Below are 24,371 nucleotides of genomic sequence, written 5' to 3'. Positions count from 1 at the left end.
TTTCAGAGTTACTAGATTTCAGAACTTTTTCAATTTGTACTACTTTATGGTTTCAGTGTTATTATTGCATTTGATTAGATTGCTTAATGGGGAAACTGTAATTTTTTTGTTTAGTTAAATTACAGGAAATATTGCCTGATGTTAATGTTAACAAGGTTGGTATTCACAAACATACCAATGTTTAATAGTTGTACCCATCTTATTGTTTTATGCTTCAAAAAAGTGATTAAAGCTAGCCTTCATATTTCATTCACACATGACATTAAGTTTCACTAAAGTGACTGCATGAATGAAAAATCTGCTTGGTTAATATCAGAGCATAATACGTTACTTAACCCATTTGGCCTATCGTCATGCATCCATCTAGAGTAATCTAACACTTCCCCTACTACTGCTGCATCCAATTGCATCATAGTTTCTCAATTTTTACCTAAATTTTGTACTCAAAGTCTATTCCAAGTATTGATTAAATTCTTTAAATGTCTCCTTCATTACTCAGCAATCTGAACCTGTCACAATATTCAAGGTTGACTGGAACTTAAATATTCCAGTCAAGTTCTGACCAAAGCAATGTACAATTTGAATACAATAATAATATGTCACCTACCTATCTTTCTGTATACAATACTTTTATACTTTAATGTGTGGGCTTAAAAATTTAAAAGCATTTTTTTTCTCCTCCCATTTTTGTCAGTAGTGGCTCTCATATGGACACTAGTTGCCATTAAAGTGCCATCATTAATAGATGAAGATGTCAACACCAATGGATTAACATATGCTTCCCATTAACAGTGGATTGTACAGCCTATTTACTACTGATGTACCGTGAAAGTATTACAAAAATAAATGTTGAAAAGTGGCACACAAAGCATTCTGATGCCCTTTTTTTCATGTCATGACGTAGGTAGACAAAATATAAAATTTAAAGACTGTACTGATAAATGTAGATATTACATTCTTATGATAGAAACATACTTCAAAACAGTTGATTTTTGTAAAACTATTGAAACTTTCCAGCGGCAAGTCTAAGTAAGATTTAAACTTATTATATCCAAATATTTCCAGACATAAATCAATTTTAATCATGTCACAGCTTTCCGTGAGTTGTCGTTTTTTGCACTGAATTTTGTAGTCACTGGCATCTCAGCTTTCAGAATACTTGTCCCTATATAGACTTTCAATGGATTTTTGCACTGGAAGTTCCAGTCAGCAGCCATCCTTAAAAGTGCTCTGCCCCCTACAGGGCACCTATATCTACATGAACATAACAACTGTTTATTTGCTGAAGCAATTAGGTTGAAATATCATGCATATGTAACAGTTTGGACCAAAGTTTATCAGTCATAATATGTCAAATTGGGTTGAGAAAGCATGAACTCAAGATCCTGGTTGAGGCTGTCCTCATGGGTACTGAACTTGGCTATCAGTCCCTGCTCGGCGACTCTGCGATGTTGCATATTCTGAAGTCCATCTTGAAGTATGATCACCCGAAGATCTGAGGCTGAATGTCCTTGACTGCTGAAGTATTCCCCACTGGGAGGGAACATCCCTGTCTGGCAATTGTTGTGCGGGATCCATCTATACACACACACACAAACACAGTCATACTCACAACTCTCTCATACACATGCTCTCTCTCACACTCAAACTCAAGCACACACCCTTTCACAGGCATATACTCCATCACACCCGTGCACATACACTATCAAGCACACACGCGCACTCTCACATTTTCTCTCTCTCTCTCTCTCTCTCTCTCCCCCCACACATGCACGCGTGCACACACGCTACGATGAGGTGAATTTGCATTTGCAGATTTGTATTTGCAGATACATTCTATTTTGTTCAAAAAGCACACAATCTGGAGTCAGGCAGTAAATATGACACTTTATAAATCCCTACTTTGAAAATAAACCAGTCTGTTTATAACCCAACCTGGAATCAGACTCTAACCTCACACCTTCAATACATTGCTTGACCTGAGATGTCACCTTTTTTAAAAAAATACTGATAAAACCTTAAGCTATCTTGGGGCTGTGACTTGAAAGAAATTCTGGGATTTACATATGAATAAATCAAAACCTGCATCCCCATTCTAATCGATTAAAGACTTAACAGCCACCCAGGCCTGTCTAATACATTGCAGCAGTTGTATGATACTTTGATCTTTTTCCGATAAATTTTGTGTCTTATGTATCCTGCCCTACTAGCTGCCTGACAAAGAAGCAGTACTCCAAAAGTTTGTACGTTCAAATAAACCTGTTAGACTATAAACTGGGGTTGTGTGATTTTTATCTCCTTTCCTGATGCAGAACTCATGTTCGAAACGTTGACTCTCTTGCTCCTCGAATGCTGCCAGATCAGCTGTGCTTTTCCAGCACCACACTTTTCAACTCTGATTTTTAACTTTGTCTATCCCAGTTCAACATCAACACCTCCACAGCAATAGTATTTAAGACTTGTTACACTTTTAAAAGTGTTTGCATTAGAATGGCAAATTTAGTCTCTGTCCAAAAGTTCAATGCACTTCAACATTGTTGTTGACTCTCAATATCCCTCTAGGAACAGGTAATAAACACTAGCCTATTTGAACATTAAATCAGACAGTGAGATCTTGTCCTTCCACAACTTCTAACAGAGCAGAGTATCTCAGATGACAATTTTCAGATTTCTGTATTTTATCTCTCACATCTTATTTCAAAGGTTGTAGCTTTCTAGGTATATAATTAAGAACACCTTTAGCTTCACTACTACTTCTAATGCAAACATCAGTCCAATATATCAGGCATGAAGGTGCAGACTTTTTTTGTAAAGTGTGTGTGGCCATGTTTGACCATGGATAAGATTTAAAATAAATTTACTCTGAAGGAAAATTGAACATTTAAACAAACTATTCAACTTTCACTCCAAAATTTTGTGATGCTTTAGGTTCTGAAGAATTGAACTGCATTTGCTTTATTCCCACATGTACTCACAAGTACAGTGAAACATCTACAAATTACTGGATCTGAATCATTAACTCTGATTTCTCTTCACAGATGCTGCCAGACCTGCTGAGATTTTCCAGCAATTTCTGTTTTTGTTTTATGTTGCTTTGTGTGCATTGGTGAACATAATGGCTTGGGTCAGGCAAGTAAAGGCTCAGCAAGCTAAATTAGTGTGTACTTGGATTGAATTATGTGATCATTTATGTACCTTGTTTAGCTGTCTATATCTGTGCTAATATGGATTCTGCTCCCCTCCTGTCTCTGTTTTGTGTTGAAGCTAGCCCTGAGAAAAACCAGAAACGAGCTTTAATGCATTCTGCAGAAGCAAAGGCTTTGAAAGAAACTAATGCAAGAATGATGAAAACAAAAAAGAAAATTTTACACAGTTAATCATAGTAACACTTTTATTCATAAAAATCAATGGTGGTATTCACTATTTAATAAGTACCATCAGAAAGTGACTGCTGGGCCCCTGAGATATTTGGATCATCGATAATCACAGGTGAGGTGCTGGAAGACTGGAGGTTGGCTAACATGTTGCCCCTATTTAAGAAAGATGATAAGGAAAAGCCAGGGAACTATAGACAGGTGCGTCTGACATCGGTGGTGGACAAATTGTTGGAGGAAACCTTGAGGGACAAGATTTACATGTATTTGGAAAGGCAAGGACTAATTAGGGATAGTCAACATGGTTTTGTGCATGGGAAATCATGTCTCAGTAACTTGATTGAATTTTTTGAAGTAATGAAGAGGACTGATGAGGGAAGAATGGTGGACGAGATCTATATGGCCTTCAGTTGGGCATTTGACAAGTTTCCTCATTATAGCCTGGTTAGCAATGTTAGATCACATGGAATACAAGGAGAACTCGTCATTTGAATACAGAACTGGCTCAATGGTAGAAGACACATGGTGGTGGTGGAGGGTTGCTATTCGGACTGGAGGCCTGTGACCAGTGGCGTGCACAAGGATCAGTGCTGGGTCCACTGCTTTCCATCATTTATACAAATGATTTGGATGTGAGCATAGGAGGTACAGTTAGTAAGTTTGCAGATGACACCAAAATTGGAGGTGTAGTGGACAGTGAAGAAGGTTACCCGAGAGTACACTGGGATCTTAATTAGATGGGCTAATAGGCCGAGAACTGGCAGATGGAGTCTAATTTAGATAAATGTGACGTGTTGCATTTTGGAAAAGCAAATCGGTGCAGGACTTATACACTTAATGGTAAGGTCCTGGGGAATGTTGCTGAACAAAGAGACCTTGGAGTGCAGATTCAAAGTTCCTTGAAAGTGGAGTCACAGGTAGGTCGGATAGTGAAGAAGGCATTTATTATGCTTTCTTTTATTCATCAGAGCATTGAGAAAAGCAGCTGGGAAGTCATGTTACAATTGCACAGAACATTGATTAGGCCACTTTTGGAATATTGTGTGCAATTCTGGTCTCCCTCCTATAGGAAGGATGGTGTGAAACTTGAAAGGGTTCAGAAAAGATATACAAGGATGTTGCCAGGGTTGGATGGTTTGAGCAATAGGAAAAGGCTGAATAGGCTGGTGCTGTTTTCTCTGGAGCATCAGAGGCTGAGGGGTGACCTTACCGAGGTTTATACAATCATGAAGGGCGTGGATACAATAATTAGACAAGGTATTTTCCTTGTGGCAGGGGAGTCCAGAACTAGAGGGCATAGGTTTATGATGAGAGGGGAAAGACTTAAAAGGGACCTAAGGAGCAACTTTTTCGCACTAAGAGTGTACGGAATGAGCTGCCAGAGGAAGTGGTGGAAGCTGATACAATTACAACATTTTAAAGGCATCTGGATGGATATATGAATAGGATGAATTTAGACAGATGTGGGCCAAGTGCTGGCAAATGGGACTGGATGAATTTAGGACATCTGGTTAGCCTCGACAAGTTGGACTGAAGCGTCTGTTTCCATGCTGTAGATCTCTATTACTCTAAGTAATGCTTTCTGTTATAGAACAGTAGCTTCTGATTGCAGGTTTGCTTTCTTTTGTCAGTCATCACCCACACAGCGAACAAACATCTTAAAAATTAATCGCAAGCAGATAAAATTTAGACAATTTTCAAGTTAATAATTTCTCTGCAGTTACCCGTAGTTTACTAGAATACACGTTTACTTATTAATTTCAACTTACAGAAAACTATTTTGTGTGTGTGTAGTTTTTCTCTAACTACCAGCTGAAATCCATTTCTTGTGTGTGTAGTTGTACCAGGAAAAATGCATTATTTTTGAAACATAACATTAAAAGCACACTCCAATTCCAAGAATTATTGGGTGGCGACATCTGTTTTGCCCTGCAACAGGGCCAGGGCTCAAGGTAGGGGTTTCAATTGGTCATGGATCAGTTATGCTGGAAGAGCACAGCAGTTCAGGCAGCATCCAACGAGCAGCAAAATCGATGTTTCGGGCAAAAGCCCTTCACTCAATTCGGACTTCAACTGAAATGCTTTTCCAGGGACACACAAAGATGGAAAAACCAAGTCCATGTTTTGTGTGCTGATTTTTAGCTGTCCTGCACGGAACAAGTCAAAAGCAGTTGGGGGATTCTGTTCTGCCGAAACAAACTTGGGACAAAGTTCTAAGAATCAGTAACTAGCTGAAAGTTGGAGTCAGGAATCCGAAGAGGTCCAAGGGAATTTCTGAAGTGAGAAGATTACAGTCTCTGTGTCAGGAAGCCAGGGCAGTTTTGAAAGAAACTTGGAAGCATTGATACTTCTGTCCAGCTGAAAATGGAACTGAAAACCCGACTCAACTGAGCAAGATGAGAGTTCAGGAAACACCCAGGGACATGTCTGGTTTTGTGAAAAGCTTGCATTATGTTTTTGAATGAGTACTGGATTACAGACTCAGGAAAAGAGCATGACCAAGCAGGACAGGTGCAGTCATTGAGGATGTCCAGAACAGAATGGCTCTTGAGAAGGAGTTTCATCAGCAAAACTGAAGAATTGTAATCCCCTGTGAAGTGTAATGAGACTTGATGATCCAGCATGTCATCAATGTCTAGGGGGAATTGCCGAGAAGTGTGGGGCGATGTATCTTGATCACATTTGCTGTATTATGGGATATTTGAGCACAGTCCAATGCCTATATTTACCATATATTAATTCTGGGCATTAGAAATTTCTTGCACATTTATTGTAAATTCTATCATTGTTCCAACTTCTATAGATGTTTTTGCTCTATTTTGTGGAATCATGTAGCTTTGTTCCCTTTTTAATGTCTGAGATCTCACCTCTTACTTTAAAAAATATACATAATTTGGTGGCCTGATCAGTGATTGTTACATTACAAGCATTATGACCCAACTGGCCTGTCTAGTTATTTAGATCATTATCAAAGGGACTTCCATGTTGATATACAACAAAGGGCTGTAGAAGCTGGAAATGTGAAACAAACAAAACAGCAATTTCTGAAGAAACTCAGCAGCTCTGGTAGCATCTGTGAAGAGAAAACAACGGTAATGTTTCAAGTCCAGTGGCCCTTCTTCAGAACTGTTGTGAAATCTGAAGAAGGATCAATGGACTCGAAATATTAATCCTATTTTCTCTCCACAGATGTTGCCAGAGTTTCTCCAGTAACTTCAGTTTTTGATCGTTCTAGGCTTTCATGTTACCTGTACTAATAGTTCTCTGGCGGTCATTCCTGCTAGACAGCTATGATGGGTGCATGCCTAGCCCTTCCAAGTAAGCAACGTCACAGTTATCCTTCTTTCCTCCCACTTTTGGAAACTAGATGGCTAAGGCTATATCATACAATTCAACTCATCATCACACTGGAGCAGCAACAAAATATGGGACAAGTCTGACAATTATGACAACAATTGTGTCAATGAAAGCAGCTTAAAAAGGTGCTGTTAAAAACAAAATTACAATCATGAAATGTTTATTTCAATATCTACTACAAATTAGCCCCTTGGAAGAGTGGTATAGGTTACCGGAATGTGTAAGATTTGCTCTGTGGATTCAAAGTGAGGGCAGAGTATTTTTTTCCTCATCCAACCTGTCTCCAGTTTCACCTTTTGGTTCATTTCATGTTTATGATGACCTTCCCAGTGGATTTGCGTTGCGTCACATGTAGAAAAGCTTCATTTACCTAAAAAATTACAAAGCTGATAAAGTACCACTAAGTGCAATTGTTTTGCTTGCAATGAATAGTTACCAGTGCAATAGTTATTCAACTTCTACCTTTGTGAGTTATCTGTATTTTTCTTGATAAATTGCCAGGTCATAACATTAATTATTTTTTACACCTTTGCATTTTAAGTATTCACATATTCATTTCATGCACACACTCCACCTGCATTGGCTAGGTGTATTTCTTTAAATTTGCAATTATGTTTCTCATTTGTTTCAGGTCTCTTATTTTGTTTGTCTGTATTTGTTGGTAGTGGTCCATCAGTCCAAGCCTGACCCCAAAACACAGTTGAGTCAGTGCCAATCTTCAAATTGTAATTATTGTGAACTTTTATGTGCTACAAATATCTATTACTATATCTTGGTATACTGGCCAAAGATGCAAATGTGTTGCTGGTCAAAGCACAGCAGGCCAGGCAGCATCTCAGGAATAGAGAATTCGACGTTTCGAGCATAAGCCCTTCATCAGGAATAAGAGCCAAGCAGGCTAAGATAAAAGGTAGGGAGGAGGGACTAGGGGGAGGGGCGATGGAGGTGGGATAGGTGGAAGGAGGTCAAGGTGAGGGTGATAGGCCGGAGTGGGGTGGGGGCGGAGAGGTCAGGAAGAGGATTGCAGGTTAGGAGGGCGGTGCTGAGTTGAGGGAACCGACTGAGACAAGGTGGGGGGAGGGGAAATGAGGAAACTGGAGAAATCTGAATTCATACCTTGTGGTTGGAGGGTTCCCAGGCGGAAGATGAGGCGCTCCTCCTCCAGCCGTCGTGTAGTTGTGTTCTGCCGGTGGAGGAGTCCAAGGACCTGCATGTCCTCGGTGGAGTGGGAGGGAGAGTTAAAGTGTTGAGCCACGGGGTGATTGGGTTGGTTGGTTCGGGCGGCCCGGAGGTGTTCTCTGAAGCGTTCCGCAAGTAAGCTAGTCCCTCCTCCCTACCTTTTATCTTAGCCTGCTTGGCTCTTATTCCTGATGAAGGGCTTATGCTCGAAACGTCGAATTCTCTATTCCTGACCCCCTAGTCCCTCCTCCCTACCTTTTATCTTCGCCTGCTTGGCTCTTATTCCTGATGAAGGGCTTATGCTCGAGACGTCGAATTCTCTATTCCTGACCCCCTAGTCCCTCCTCCCTACCTTTTATCTTAGCCTGCTTGGCTCTTATTCCTGATGAAGAGCTTATGCTCGAAACGTCGAATTCTCTATTCCTGAGATGCTGCCTGGCCTGCTGTGCTTTGACCAGCAACACATTTGCAGCTGTTCAACACTTTAACTCTCCCTCCCACTCCACCGAGGACATGCAGGTCCTTGGACTCCTCCACCGGCAGAACACAACTACACGACGGCTGGAGGAGGAGCGCCTCATCTTCCGCCTGGGAACCCTCCAACCACAAGGTATGAATTCAGATTTCTCCAGTTTCCTCATTTCCCCTCCCCCCACCTTGTCTCAGTCGGTTCCCTCAACTCAGCACCGCCCTCCTAACCTGCAATCCTCTTCCTGACCTCTCCGCCCCCACCCCACTCCGGCCTATCACCCTCACCTTGACCTCCTTCCACCTATCCCACCTCCATCGCCCCTCCCCCTAGTCCCTCCTCCCTACCTTTTATCTTAGCCTGCTTGGCTCTTATTCCTGATGAAGGGCTTATGCTCGAAACATCGAATTCTCTATTCCTGAGATGCTGCCTGGCCTGCTGTGCTTTGACCAGCAACACATTTGCAGCTGTGATCTCCAGCATCTGCAGACCTCATTTTATACTGGCCAAAGATGTTGTCCTAATAGGCTGTATTTGCATCTGGAGTGAAATGGAAAACACTGAACTGGTAAAATCGTTAAATGACAGTCAAGTATTACAACTGGTGCAAAAAGTAATCAAGTAAAAACTCTTATCAACAAAATGCAATAGGAAATGTAACTGTACATGTTCTTGGCCACATTGCAGAAACTAACCTGGTGATTTTAACACCCTGCGAAAACAAGAGTTCAGTAGCAATCTCCTTCCCTCAAGGCAGTCATTTTCACATTCACAGGAAACGTCATGACAAATATTATTATTATTTTACATTGCATTAAAAGCTGTGTATAACATTCATATTATAGGATCACAACTTCTGTGTGATGAGCCATAAGTCTGCTAATTTAAAAAAAAAGTTATGTTCGACTGTTATGAAACTTCTCTGCTTTCAGTCTTTCTGGAAGGGATGAAAGGGAGCTGGAGAATATTCCTATATATCATTCACTAGGAATCAAGCAGTTGCATTCCTTAAAGAAAATGCCAGCACTATGATTAAATTTAATTCCCTGATCCAGACATCTGGACTTCCCAGTGATGATTCCTCTGTGCTTTAACCACAAGATTGACTTATCTTTTGGATTTAATCGGAAGTTGCAGATTCAGATTTCTGTGGTTGATAATATGTTTACCATGCCCTGGATCCTCCTAAAACATTCTACAAAATAGGTCAGCAATCGATTCTTGGCGACAGTAAGAACTGTAGATGCTGGAAGTCAGAATCAATAGATGTGGAGCTGGGAAAATACAGCAGGTCCAAAACATTGACTTTCCAACTCCTTGGATACTGCCTGACCAGCTGTATTTTCCCAGCAATTGATTCTTGTTTGAAACACCAGCTAGTTTTTTTCATAAGGCAGAAACGGGTATTGCAGATGCTGGAAATTAGCGTCAAGATTAGAGTAGTGCTGGAAAAGCACAGCAGGTCAGGCAGCATCCGAGGAGCAGGCAAATTGACATTTCAGACAAAAGCCCTTCGTCAGTTTTTTTCATAAGTATTAGCAAATGCGTTTTTTTCTGATTTGAGACTTTGCTTGTAACACTTTATCTTTCATTTATCTCTTTTCTCTACTCATACCCTCTCGTCTCCTGGAGACCTTAACTAGGGTACAGCTCTACAGAAGATACATATCCTCTGGTTCTTGCTTCAGTTACTCACTTGTCCCCATCAGAAGCAAGTGCAGCAGGCTATGTGATGAAGCTCATTTTAATCATTACCCAGTCTTCAGATTTACAGCATCCACAGTTCTTTCAGTTTTTATTCAGATTTCCAGTGCACGATAACAGGAAAGACCAGGAATCCTGTTCACTTGCTTTTCTCCTCTTCCTAGCTCCAGACAGCTAACTGTAGCAATACCAACTACACCTCTTCGATATATAACTCAGCAAAGTGAGTAAAATCTGAGATCTTCTTAATCTGCACAATTCAGAAACTGTTTACTCATGTCTTTTTATACAGCAGAGAAAATAAATTTACCGTTTCGTTATTTTTAAACTCTATTTGCTTTAACTTCTTGATTGGATTTAAGTGGCATGACAATCAATTTCTTGTATAATACATTGCCTTAAATGTAAAAGAAGTAGATATTTTTAAAATGGAAAGAGGAAATAAAATGGAAACAAAATGGAAAAAGGATGTTGCCAGGGTTAGAGGATTTGAGTTATAGGGAGAGATTGAATAAGCTAAAGCTGTTTTCCCTGGACTGTCAGAGGCTGAGGGGTGACCTTACAAAGGTTTATAAAATCATGAGGCGCATGGATAGGATAAATAGATAAAGTCTTCCCCCTGGGTTGGGGAAGTCCAGAACTCGAGGGCATAGGTTTAGAGTGAGGGGGTCAAAACAGAGAGACCTAAGGGGCAATTTTTTCACTCAAGAGGGTGGTACGTGTATGGAATGAGCTGCCAGAGGAAGTGGTGGAGACTGGTACAATTGCAACATTTGAAAGGCATCTGGATAGGTATATGAATAGGAAGGGTTTGGAGGGATATGGGCCAAGTGCCGGAAGGTGGGACTACATTCGGTTGGGATATCTGGTCAGCATGGACAAGTTGGACCGAAGGGTCTGTTTCCGTGCTGTACATCTCTATGACTCTGGACTCTATGCCTGCTGTTCAATCAGTGAAACCCTATTAAAATATGTGAATTGCTAAAGTCAATGGAGGTAGTGAATACATTAATAGTTCCTGCAGTGATAGATTCTCTATTGGCTTTTATTCAATGCCACTTAGCTTGATGAGTGAATCCTATGACAGCTGAACTGAATTATAATGTTTTGCAAGGGCTGTTTTCAGTCCCTATCTTAGTCTGTCCCCAGAAGTTGGAATACTGCTCCCCACCTTGTGTAAAGTCTCAATGACACCGGATGAGTTTAAAAGCTCTTTCTTCAGAAGTTTTATTTTCCAATACAAAAATCCCTGAATATAACTTCCAGGATTTCTTCGGCTCCAATCTTCCCAGTGATCTTTCCTAGTTGTCTCAAGGCTACTCTCAGCTGCTCTGTGGCAAGAACGAGATCCAGTTCTCGGTAACGGTGATATTCTGTTAGTGCCTGGGCACAGTTGTGGAGGTGCAGCCGGTAACGTGCCTGAGTTAAACTGGGGCTGCCAGCCAATGGATTCCCACACATTTTTTCAACTTGTTCTCCCAGGAGGCGCAAGAAGTCGTCAAAACCACTGCCGGTCTTGCAGGACAGCAGGCATACCTGATGTAGCCCTTGTTCTTCAAGAACCAAGTGCAGCTTGTCTCGCTCCTCCAATTGAACGAGATCTGTCTTATTGCAGACCACAATCGAGTCCGCCAAGGCCGTGCTGGCTTCAGCTTGATGCTCGTCAGAGCCATCCATGGTTACTCCGCTCAGATGGTCTCCGAGGAAAGACAGCACCGCATTAGTCCCCTCTGACAGGAGTTCCGTGGCATCCAGCACAAGGATCGCTACATCGGCCTGCCAAAGCCTTTCCCGGGCACGCCTCACTCCCTCCCGCTCCACGGGGTCACACGTCTCTCGGAGTCCCGCAGTGTCACTCAGGAGAACGGGGTACCCTCCAAGATTCAGAGCCGTCTCTACCACATCCCGCGTCGTCCCTGCTGTCGGCGAGACGATGGCGGCTGGTTTCTGGCAGATGCGGTTCAGAAGGCTGCTTTTTCCTGCATTCGGTGGCCCGACAATTGCTACGTGGACACCGTCCCGCAACCTCTCACCACGGCGGCTGTCGTGGAGGTGCAGGTCGATCTCACTCTGCAGAGTGCGCACATCGTTATCAACCTGGTCGAGTATTCCCTCCTCGATGTTGTCATCTTCGCTGAAATCAATGTAAGCCTCTGCATGGGCCAGGCACCGAGTTAACCTCTCACTCCATCCATGGTACATGTGCCCCAGATCACCGGACATCTGCCGCAGAGCCTGCCTCCTCTGGGCTTCGGTCTCGGCATGAATGAGGTCTCCGAGCCCCTCGACCTCAGTCAGGTCCAGCTTCCCATTCAGGAAGGCACGTTTGGTGAATTCGCCTGCCTCCGCTGGCCGCAGCCCAGGTGAGCATGCCAGGGCTTGGAGAACTCCGCTGAGCACCGCCGGCCCCCCATGGACATGGAGCTCGCAGCAATCCTCGCCAGTATAACTGCGCGGGCCCGGGAACCACAGCACCAACGCCATGTCCAGACGCTCCCCCGTCCCGGGGTCCACCAGCGGCCGGAGGGCAGCGGCTCTGGCCGGCGGAAGAGCTCTCTGACCGGTCAGGCGTATCAGCGTCTTGCTGCTGGCGGGACCACTCACTCGGATGACAGCGACCGCGCACCTGCTTTGACCTGAGCTCATGGCAAAAATAGTGCTTCTCTCTCGGGCGTCTGAACACTGCGTCCTCACAAAGCTGGCCCGAAAATTGCACTGTTCGAAGAAAACGGAAAGTCTCATTACTACATTTAGCTAATTTAACATAGGAGACAGGCTGCACACAACAGAGGAGAAAACCACAACGAATGAAAGAGGACTTCGCAGAATGGCAATTTAACAATTAAGCATTTACATCTACCAGCAATCAGTCAGAAACATTCAGTCTCCTCCCTCATCCATATCAATATCAATATCACACTTCTTTTAGGAAAGCTGGAGGAATTAACTTGCTCCTGAAGCAAGTCTGATGATGAAGATTCAACAACAGCGGCCTAGAATGACTCGTGTTCTCACTCTCTGTGTGATGGTACTCCTGACCTCTCAAGCACCCTTCATCTTCCACTTCCCCTGATCTCAGGGACGTCTGGGTATTTAAGCTCACCAGATGTACTTACACTCTGCATGTACAAATTCAAGCCCAAACATATACGTGTATGTATGCATGTGTGTGTCTGGGATGGGGGTTTGTGAGTGTCTTTGAGAGAGTGTATATGCATGTGTGCAAGTATAAAGGTGTCTAAATCTGTGAGAGGGTGCATGTGAGATTGTGAGAGTGTGTGTGTCTGTAGGAGTGTGAGTGTGTGTGTGTGTGCGCGTGCGTATAGTGCAATGGTGGTCATCTGTAGTGTGACATGAACCCAAGGTTCCGGTTGAGGCCCTCCCTCCAACTGGGAGGGAACACTCCTGTCTGTTGATTGTTGTGTGGTGCCCATTCATCCGTTGCTGTAGCCCCTGCTCGGTTTCACCGATGTACCATGCCTCAGGTAATGGTGGGGACACCTTCTGCCATTACGCATGGGGACACCTCCCACCATGTACGTGGCAGGTACTCATGCAACTCAGCCAACATTGTCTATCTCATACACTGCAGGCAAGGATGTCCTAAGGCATTGTACATTGGTGAAACTGAGCAGGAGTGTTCCCTCCCAGTTGGGGAACACTTCAGCAGTCCAGGACATTCGACCTTGGACCTTCGGGTGACTAATCTCCAAGGCGGACTTTGGATCAGGCAGCAGCGAAAAGTGGCCGAACAGAGGCTGTTAGCCAAGTTCGGTACCAATAGGGAGGGCCTCAACTGGGACCCTGGGTTCATGTCACATTACAGGTGACCACCATTGCACTCTATACACACACACACACACACACACACACACACTCCTATACAGACATACACACGGACACTCCCACACTCCTACAGACACACACACACACTCCTTCATATACCCTCTCACAGACTTAGACCCCTTTGCACTCATACACACATATATACACTCTCTCTCACAGACACTCAGAACCCCCCACCCCAGACAGACACACACACATGTACATTTGTGGGGTGAATTTGTACTTGCAGAGTTACATTGCACTTTGCTCAAAACTGCATGAATCCATGAAAGACTCTGTTAACTAATTTTTTAGATTAGAATCAGTCTAAACATTATGGCACAGACAATAGCGCACAGGGGGGTGAACACCTTCAACACATTATCTGGGCTGACACCAATTGTTAAAGTTAACCCGAGAATGTAACTTTTAAATAAAGCTTGTGATTTACATATAAAAGAAGTGAAACCAACATGGTCATTCTATCAGATGAGAGACTTAACAATCAATGTATTTTTCAATGTATAATTTCAGTTATATCATACTGTAAACTTTTGCTATAAATTCTGTATCTTACAACTGTGTACTCCACAATCACCTGCTGAAGGAGCAGCACTCCGAAAGCTAGTGCTTCCAATTAAACCTGTTGGACTATAATCTGGTGTTGTGTGATTTTTAATATCTGATGCAAACTATCTTCTCCCTGAATCCTTGTTTCCTTTGAAGCTGCCTCACGAAGTATCCCCTTCTTACACAGAGAAGTACAATCTGGCATGGGAAGTGTGAAGCTGCCAAGAATTTAGCAGTTGACATGAGTGTAAGATATGGCTCAGCAAGTGTGGCAATTTCCCAGACACCTCTTATCATCATCCTTTGGCAATCCTGTCTCATCAGTAGGAAAGACACAGAAGACATTGCAGCAGAACAATATATGCCAGCAAAGAAAGGCCCTGGAAGTCCATTTAAAATGGAGATGAAGACTATTTCTTTTCTCTCAAGAGGGCTTCTTAATCTTTGTAATTCTCTTCTGAGATAGTATCTTCATCTGGGTTACTAAATACGTTAAGGCTGAGTTATTTTATGGGAGCCAAGGTTAATGTGGATGCCATGATCTTACTGAAATGTGGAAAAGACTTGAGGGGTAAATGGCCTGCTCCAATTTCAGATGATATTCTTCAGGTACATAATTGGCAAAATAACATTTGCACCACACAGCCTTCCACCCCACCAACCCCCCACATACATCACATCAACCTCTGCCACTTCCGCCACCTACAAACAGACCCCACCACGCGGGATATATTTCCCTCCTCACCTCTATCAGCATTTTGGAAAGACCATTCCTTCTGTGACTCCCTTGTCAGATCCATGGCCCCTCCACCAGCCCTCACCCCACTCCAGCACCTTCCCTTGCCACCACAGGACGTGCAGAGCATGTGCCCATACCTCCCTCCTCACCTCCATCCAAGGCCCCAAAGGATCCTTCACATCTGACAGAAATACACCTCCACTAATGCCATCTACTGTATCCGTTGCACCCGATGTGGTCTCCTCTACATTGGAGAGACAGGACATCAACTTGTAGATCATTTCAGAGAACATCTCTGGGACATCTGCACCAGCCATACACCCCACCCACCCCCCCCCCCCCCCCCCCACCCCCGCGGTTGAACACTTCAACTCCGCCTCCCACTCCACCAAAGACATGTAGGTCCTGGGCCTCCTCCATCACCAAACCCTAACCACCCATTGCCTGGAGGAAGAAGGCCTCATTTCTCACCTTTGGACCCTGCAATCACACCGGATTAATGTGGATTTCACCAGTTTCCTCATTATCCCTGCCCCCACCTTATCCCAGTCCCAAGCCCTTTTGACCTGTCCATCAACTTCTCCCTTACCTTTGTCTACCTATTGCATTCTCAGCTACCTTTTCCTCCCACCCATCCCCCCTCCCACCCAGCTCACAAGCCTCATTGCTGATTAAGGACTTTTGCCCAAAACGTTGATTCTCCTGTTCCTCGGACGCTGCCTGACCTACTGTGCTTTTCCAGCACCACATTCTTGACTCCGAACGCCAGCATCTGTAATCCTCACTTTCTCCTCCACCATACAACATGTCAGGTAATGATCATCTCTTTCAAGAATATGACCATCTTGCCTCGAAATTCATTAATGTCCTATGAGTTATCATTGATCAGCTACAAAAGCAGGGAAGAAACTGGAAATTCTGTAGCCAGGAACTCACTAACTGATCCAAAGCCTGTCCACCATATGTGGAGCACAAGTTAGGAATGTGATTGAATACCAGTCACTTGCATTGATGAGCATAGCTTCAACATCATTCAGAGCTGAAAATGTGTTGCTGGTTAAAGCACAGCAGGTTAGGCAGCATCCAAGGAATAGGAAATTCGACGTTTCGGGCATAAGCCCTTCATTGGGAATGAGCTTCAACATCATTCAGGCCAAAACATCCCACTTGACTGGAACCCCAACCATCACTTTCAACATTAAGTCTGTGCACCACCAACACAGTGGCAGAAGTATACTCCATCTACAATATGCATTGCAGCAACTTATCAGGTGTCTTTTAATAGCACCTTCTTATATTCTCTACACCTGGAAGGTCAAAGGCAGCAGATGCACGGGAACACCACCACTTGCAAGTTCCCCACCAACCATCCTAACATGGAATGCTATCACTGCTTTTCTTTGTCACTGGGTCAAAGTCATGGGGCCCTGTGGGCCAGCAGCAGCATAATTATACTCCAAAACAATCTCCAACCTCATGGCCTGATGTATACCCCAGTCTAGCACTATCACCAAGTCAGGGAATTAACTCTGGTTTAATGAAGAGTACAGGAGGGCATGCCAACAGCAGCATACTGAACAACTCAGTGGAAGAAGGGGATCTACAAATATCCCCATTCTCATAAATGGAGAAAGCCCAGCATATCAGTACAAAAAATTAGGCTGAAGTGTTAGCAATAATCTTCAGCCTGATATCTCGAATGGATTCACTCCCACATGGTATCAAGAAAGAGCTGAATGCGTTAAATACTGCAAAAGCTACTGGTCCTGACAACAATCTGGCAATTGTACTGAAGGCTTGTGCTCCAGAACTTGCCTATGCCTTAGAAGGCTGTTTGAGACAGATACAACACTGGCAAAACAGTACACAAAAAGCAGGAGATATCTAATTGTCAGTCCATTAATCTGTGCTTTATTATCAGTCAAGTGATGAAAGGAGCCATCGAATGTGATACCAGGCAGAGGTTGTTTAGTGATAGATTGCTCGCTCAGTTTGGGATCTGCACACTGAACTCCTGATCTCATTCCAGCCTTGGTTCAAGCATGGACAAAACAGCTGAATTCCAGAGGTGAGGTGAGAGTGACTGCCCTTGACATTGCGACTACAATTGACTGAATGTGACGCCAAGGACCCCAATGAAACCTCATTCAGTAGGCATCGGGGAAAACCTCTCTGCTAATTGGAGTCACACCTGGTATAAAGGAAGATGGTTGGGTTTTACTGGAGGTCAGTAAGCTCAGTTCCAGGATATCTCTACAGAAGTTACTCTCCATAGTACCACCTTCAGCTGTTTCATTAATGACCTTCCTCTATCTCAAAGTAAGAAGTAAGGATGTTTGCTGATGATCATAATATGTTCAGCACCATTTGTGACCCCTCAGATACTGAAGCAGTCCATCTCCAAATGTAACAAGACGTGGATGATATTCAGGTTAAACTGACAATTGGCACAAGTTCCAGGATATGACTATCTCCAACAAGGGAGAATTAATCATTGCATTAGTATGACATTCAATTGCATGACCATCACTGAATCTCCCACTATCAACAGCTGGAGGCTACCATTGACTAGAAACTGAGTAGAACTAGCCATATATAAAATGTTGCTAAGAACCTTGCAGCAAGTAATTCACCTCCTGTCTCCTCAGAGCCTGACAAGGCACCACTCCATTTGCCCCATTTGAGTGCAGCTCAAAGAACACTCAAGATGCATGAAACAATCCAGGAAAAGGCAGCCTGCTTCGAGTAGCATCATATCCATAAACATCCATTTCTTCCAGCACTGACGCTCAGTAGTAGCAATGTGTACTATGTTTAAGATGCACTGCAGAAATTCACCAAGGCTTTTTAAAGAGCACCTTCCAAACCTACAACCACTGTCATCTAAAAGGACAAAGGCAGCAGAAATATGGGAACATCACCACCACCATCTTTCGCATCAAGCCACTCACCATCCTGACTTAGAAATATATTGCCATTCTTTCAGTTTGGCTGGATCAAGATCCTGGAACTTCTGCCTTAACAACATTGTGTGTCTTGCTACAGCACATAGACTACAGCAGTTCAAGAAGCTAGTTCACCATCACCTTCTCAATGGCAACTAGGGACAGGCAATAAGTGTTGGCTCAGCCAGTGAAGATCTCAGTGATTATATTAGATTAGATTCCTACAGTATGAAAACAGGCCCTTCGGCCCAACAAGTCCACACCGACCCTCCGAAGAGTAACCCACACAGACCCATCCCCCTACCCTATATTTACCCCGACTAATGCACCTAATACCATGGACAATATAGCATTGGCCAATTCACCTGACCTGTACATCTTTGGATTGTGGGAGGAAACTGGAGCAGACACAGGGAGCATATGCAAACTCCACACAGACAATCTGTCATTTTGAAAAAAATCACCCAAGGTGGGAATCGAACTCAGGTCCCTGGCACTGTGAGGCAGCAGTGCTAACCACTGAGCCACTATACCACCCAAATCTACACTGAAAATAGTAATTTTGACTATTTGTCACCAATGACCATTTTTAAATCAATAATCATCCCATCTTGTGCCATATTCATGTTATTAGCCAATATCAAATAATAAAAACCATCTCAGCAGTTAATACAAATAGATATAGCCAATCAAAAGCATTCTGGCAATGGTTCCCAAGAATCTACTTTCCACTTAGTATTTGAATTCTTTTAAAATTGACTTAATTTTGCCCATTGAAATACTGATTCTCCCTTATTCCCTGTCAAAATTCCCTTGTTTCTATTCAGCACCTCAGATGACCAAGTAGCAATTCGAATTTGACATATTCAAAATTATAAGAATATACCCATTTTGCTATTAGTGGTCTATGAATAAGGATGACTATTTTTAAATGATTTAATCTCAGGAAGAGTTAAGTGACCATTTTTTTTTTGCCTCAGAAAAATAATAATTCTTGCTGGCTAGGGTAACAGTCTTTCTGGTATTTCAACCAACTGACTATTTTCCCTGTGATAACCAAGAGTCATACCCTCTACATGTCTTCACTTATCCATACGTCACCACCCAGTTTCCATTACCCCTGTTATGTGCAGCTCCCCTTACATCCACCCAGTCCTGAAATTACTCCTGAAATGTCAACTTTTCCACCTCCTGATACTGCCTGGCTTGCTGTATTCTTCCAGCCTCCTGCTTATGTACACCAGAAATACATGGCAAGCTGTATCTATAAAGACTATAACCCAATAGCAGACTGGAAAATAAAATAACCTGTAGGATAGAGGAAAAAGGGTAGAATGAAATAACTGGTTGACGAATTTGAAAACTGATAGAAAAACAACAGATATTTTAAAAGGTAAGTGCAGTGCAACTACTTCAAGATGTTAAAGGACTGTGCGTCCCATTTTACATTGTTCTGGCAGATATCTTCTGTTACAATCAGATCTTCTCCCTGAAGGTATGGAGTATATCTATGCTTATTCAGTATCAAAGTAAATTAGGTTGAGACTTGGGAATTACAAAACATAACTCTAAAAGGACAATGGCGCAGCTGTTGCACATTTAACTGGGAGTTGAGGGAGTGGGCACAAGTTCCTCTACACGTTTTCCATAGTTGTGTATCTTTTAATAATGAATGACAGGATTGGTCATTACATTTTCCACGATTATGTTGCTTCTCCCGTCAGCCCTCCTATCTTCACAATGATATCATGGTACCCTGGTCCCTCGTCCAGCCCACTACATAAATTCTGCCATTTATATCATTCTTTGCCTCTCCTCATTTATCACACAGAAGGTTTCTCTGTGACAATGGTCATGTCACCTCCAAGTTCCATACGTTGCTTTTTTCTTTACTTAGACCCTTCATTCATCTTATGCATTACATTATTCAAAATTCCAGTTCCTCCACAAGGTATCGTAATGAAAGCAATGTACTATATATTTTGGAAATCTGAAATAAACCAGAAAATACTGGAAAACCCCAGCACATCTGGCACCATCTTTGGAGAGAGTTAAAGCAGTCACACACAAGTTAACAGGTTCAATGACATCAAATTCTTTAACAGGGATTACTGTCTGAAAAGATGAGTTAATTTCTTGAGTCCAAGATATATCAAACAAGAGTTATGTCATGTAGTTTGCATGCCAGTGAACTCATTATCATCTCTGATAATAGATTTTTTTATACTCACTTGGACGTTGCTGGCCAGCTGGCATTTATTGCCCATCCCTAGTTGCCCTTCACAAGGTGGTGGTGAGCTGCCTTCTCAAACTGCAGCTATCCATATTGTGGAGGTAGACCCATAACAACCCTAGGGAGGGAAATCCAGGATCTTGACCTAGCAACAATGAAGGAACGTGATATAATTCCAAGTCAGGATGGAGTGTGGCTTGGAGGCGAACTTAAAGATGGTGGTGTTCCCATGTATCTGATGCCCTTATACTTCGAAAAGGGGAGGTTATGATTTTATAAAACGCTGTCTAAGGATCTTTGGTAAATTTCTGCAGTGCATCTTATAGATGGTACACACTGCTGCTCCTGAGCATCAGTGTTGGAGGGAGTGGATGCTTGTGGATGTGGTGCCAATCAAGCATGCTGCTGGATGGTGTCTAACACCTTGAATACTGTTTGAGCTGTACCCATCCAGGCAAGTGGGAAGTATTCCATCACACTCTTGACTTGTGCCTTGTGGCTTTGGGAAGCCAGGAGGTGAGTTAGTAGCCACAGTAATCCTAGGCTCTGACCTATTTTTGTAGCCACAGTGTTTGTGATGAGTCCAGTTGAATTTCTGGCCAATGGTGACCCTAAGGATGTTTATAGTGGGGAATTCAGTGATGGTAACACTGTCAAGGGGTGGTGACTGGATAGCCTCTTACTGGAAATAGTCATTGCCTGGCATTTGTGTGGCACGAATGTTACTTGTTACTTTTGTCAGCCCAAACCTGATATTGTCCAGTTCTTGTTGCATTTAAACATGGGCTGCTTCAATATCTGAGGAATCGTGATTGGTGCTGAACATTGTGCAACCATCAGTAAACGTCCTCAGTTCTGACCTTGTGAAGGAGGGTAGGTGATTGATGAAGCAGCTGGGGATGGCCATCGCCACCTCCCTGGCTTTTCACTCATCCCTGCAACATTTGGACGACAAGGACATCTACATCAGGCTCTACTTACTGTCTACAGCTCTGCCTTCAACACCATAATTTCAAACAAACTGATCTGCAAACTCAGACTCAGGTCTTGGCCTGCCCCTCTGCAACTGGATCTTCAACTTCCTGACCCATAGACCACAATCAGTAAGAATAGGCAACAACATCTCCTCCATGATCATCCTCAACACCATTGCCTTGCAAGGCTACGTACTCAGTGCCCTATTGTACTCCTTATACACTCATGACTGTGTGGCCAAATTCCACCCCAAGTCCATTTACAGGTTTGCTGACGACCACAGCTGTAGGTCGGATCTCAAACAACGAGTCACAGGTAGAAAGGGCAGTGAAGAAGGCTTTTGGCATACTGGCCTTCATCAGTCAGGGCATTGAGTATAGTAATTTGGAAGTTATGTTGTAGTTGTACAGGATATTGGTGAGGCTGCACTTGGAGTATGGTGTTCAGTTTTGGTCACCTTGCTATAGGAAGAATATTATTAAACTGGGAAGAGTGCAGAAGAAATTTAAAAGGATGTTGTCAGGACTCAATGGTCTGAGTTACAGGGAGAGGTTAGACAAGCTAGGACTTTTTTCTTTACAGGATAAGAGACTGACAGGGGAATCCTATAGAAGTGTAAAAGATCATGAGAGACATGGATAGGGTGAATGCACAGTCTTCTTCCCAGGGTTGGGAAATCAAGGACAAGAGGGCATCAGTTTAAGGTTAGAAGGGTAAGAATAAAAGGGAATCTGAGGGTCAGCGTTTTTACACAGATGGTGGTACACATACGGAATGAGCTGCTAGCGGGAAGTGGTCAAGATGGGTACATTAACAACATTTAAAAGGCATAGGGTGTAGGTTTGCTGCTGAGCTGTAGGTTTGATATCCAGACGTTTCATTACCTGGCTAGGTAACATCATCAGTGGCGACCTCCAAGTGAAGCGAAGCTGTTGTCTCCTGCTTTCTATTTATATCTTTCTCCTGGATGGCGTTCCTGAGGTTGTGGTGATGTCATTTCCTGTTCATTTTCTGAGGGGTTGATAGATGGTATCTAGATCTATGTGTTTGTTTATGGCGTTGTGGTTGGAGTGCCAGGCCTCTAGGAATTCTCTGGCATGTCTTTGCTTAGCCTGTCCCAGGATAGATGTTTTGTCCCAGTCGAAATGGTGGTATTTTTCCTCCGTGTGTAGGGCTACGAGGGAGAGAGAGTTATGTCTTTTTGTGGCTAGCCGGTGTTCGTGTATCCCGGTGGCTAACTTTCTTTCTGTTTGTCCTATGTAATGTTTGTGGCAGTCCTTGCATGGAACTTCGTAGACGACGTTGGTTTTGTCCATGGGTTGTACTGGGTCTTTTAAGTTTGTTAGTTTTCGTTTGAGTGTGTTGGTGGGTTTGTGTGCTACTAGGATTCCGAGGGGTCTTAGTAGTCTGGCTGTCATTTCTGAAACTTAGACATTTAGACAAATAAATGGACAGGAAAGGATTAGAAGGATAGGGGCCAAGTGCAGGAAAACGGGGTTAGAGTGGGTAGACATTTTGGTTGGCATGGACCAGTTTGGGCCAAAGGGCTTGTTTCCATGCTGCAGGACTCAATAATGACGGGACAGAATACAGGAAAGAGATAAGGTGCTTAGCAGCATGGTGTTAAGGCAACAATCCATTAATGTAAACAAAATGAAGGAGCTGGTCAGTGGCTTGACCTCTGTCTGCATTAGTGGTGCTGAGGTAGAGATAGTCGAGAGCGTCACATTCCTGGCAGTTATGATCACCAACAATCTGTCCTAGCACACCCACATTGACACAATGGTCAACAAAGCACAACAATGCCTCTACTTCCTCAGGAGGCTCTGGAAATTCGCCATTTCCACAAAGACTCTTACCAATTTTTATCAATGCATCATAGAAAGCATCCTACTTGGATGCATCACAGCGTGATGTGGCAACTGTTCTTCCCAAGACTGCATGAAACCACAGTCGTGAACACAGTCCGGTCCATCACACAAACCAGCTTCCCATCCACTGACTTGGGCTATACTTCCCACTGCCTCAGGAAAGCACCTAATGTAATTAAAGACCTCTTCCACCTAGCTGTACTCTCTTCCACCATCTTCTGTTAGGCGAGAGATATAAAAGTTTGAATACACATACAAACAGATGCAAGAACAGCTTCTTCCCTGCCATTATCAGACTTTTAAATGGACCTCTCAAATGTTAATGTTAATCACTCTCTCTGGGTGTAACATTGTTTTCTTCACACTGTTCAGCTACCTGATGCACTTTGTATGGTATAATCTGACTATACAGCGCACAAAACAAAGCTTATCACTGTATCTCGGTACACATCACAACAATAAATCAGATAAAAAGTTGGTTGGGCCTAGGAGAATATCCTGAGGAACTCCTGCAGAAATGTACTGGAGCTGATATGGTTGACCTCCAACAATCATAATCATCTTGCGATGTACTAGGTATGACTCCAGCCAGCGAAGAGGTTGCCCCCTGATACCCACTGATTCCAGTTTTGCTAGGGGTCCTTGATGCCACACTTGGTCAATGCAGGTTAATGTCAAGGACTGTCACTCTCACCTCACCTCTGGAATTTAGTTCTGAATGTAAGTTTGTTCGCTGAGCTGTAAGGTTCATTTTCAGATGTTTCGTCACCATACTAGGTACCGTGATTAGTGAGCCTCCAGTGAAGCACTGGCATTAGTTACCGGCTTTCTATTTATGTGTTAGGTTTCTTTTGTCCATGTTTGAACCAAGGCCGTAATGAGGTCAGGAACTGAGTGGCCCTGGCAGAACCCAAACTGGTCATCACTGAGCAGGTTATTGCTGAGCAGGTGCTGCTTGATAGGACTGTTGATGACACCTTCCATCACTTTCCTGGTGATCAAGAGTAGACTGGTGGAACAGTAATTGGCTGGGTTGAATTTGGCCTGCCCTTCATGTACAGGATATACCTGGGTAATTTTCTACATTGTTGGATAGATGCCAGTGTTGTAACTCCACTGGAAGAACCTGG

At 43.3% G+C, this 24,371-nt stretch overlaps 1 protein-coding gene across 3 annotated transcripts in view; it reads right to left on the bottom strand.

The window, feature by feature from the left end:
• Positions 1-11,251: 11,251 nt before the first annotated feature.
• The window catches only part of gtpbp3 (GTP binding protein 3, mitochondrial), a 45,253-nt gene continuing 32,133 nt past the window's right edge, over positions 11,252-24,371 (bottom strand). For 2 of the 3 annotated variants that reach the window (XM_060830089.1, XM_060830088.1), the window contains exon 10: positions 11,252-12,798. In XM_060830089.1, coding sequence (XP_060686072.1) covers positions 11,311-12,798 — 1,488 coding nt within the window. In that variant the 3' untranslated portion in view covers positions 11,252-11,310. The remainder of the gene's footprint in view (positions 12,799-24,371) is intronic. The other variant, XM_060830087.1, reaches the window with a different exon arrangement.

Source organism: Hemiscyllium ocellatum, chromosome 9, assembly GCF_020745735.1.
Source record: "Hemiscyllium ocellatum isolate sHemOce1 chromosome 9, sHemOce1.pat.X.cur, whole genome shotgun sequence".
NCBI lineage: Eukaryota > Metazoa > Chordata > Chondrichthyes > Orectolobiformes > Hemiscylliidae > Hemiscyllium > Hemiscyllium ocellatum.
This window is presented reverse-complemented; position numbering and strand designations above follow the sequence as displayed.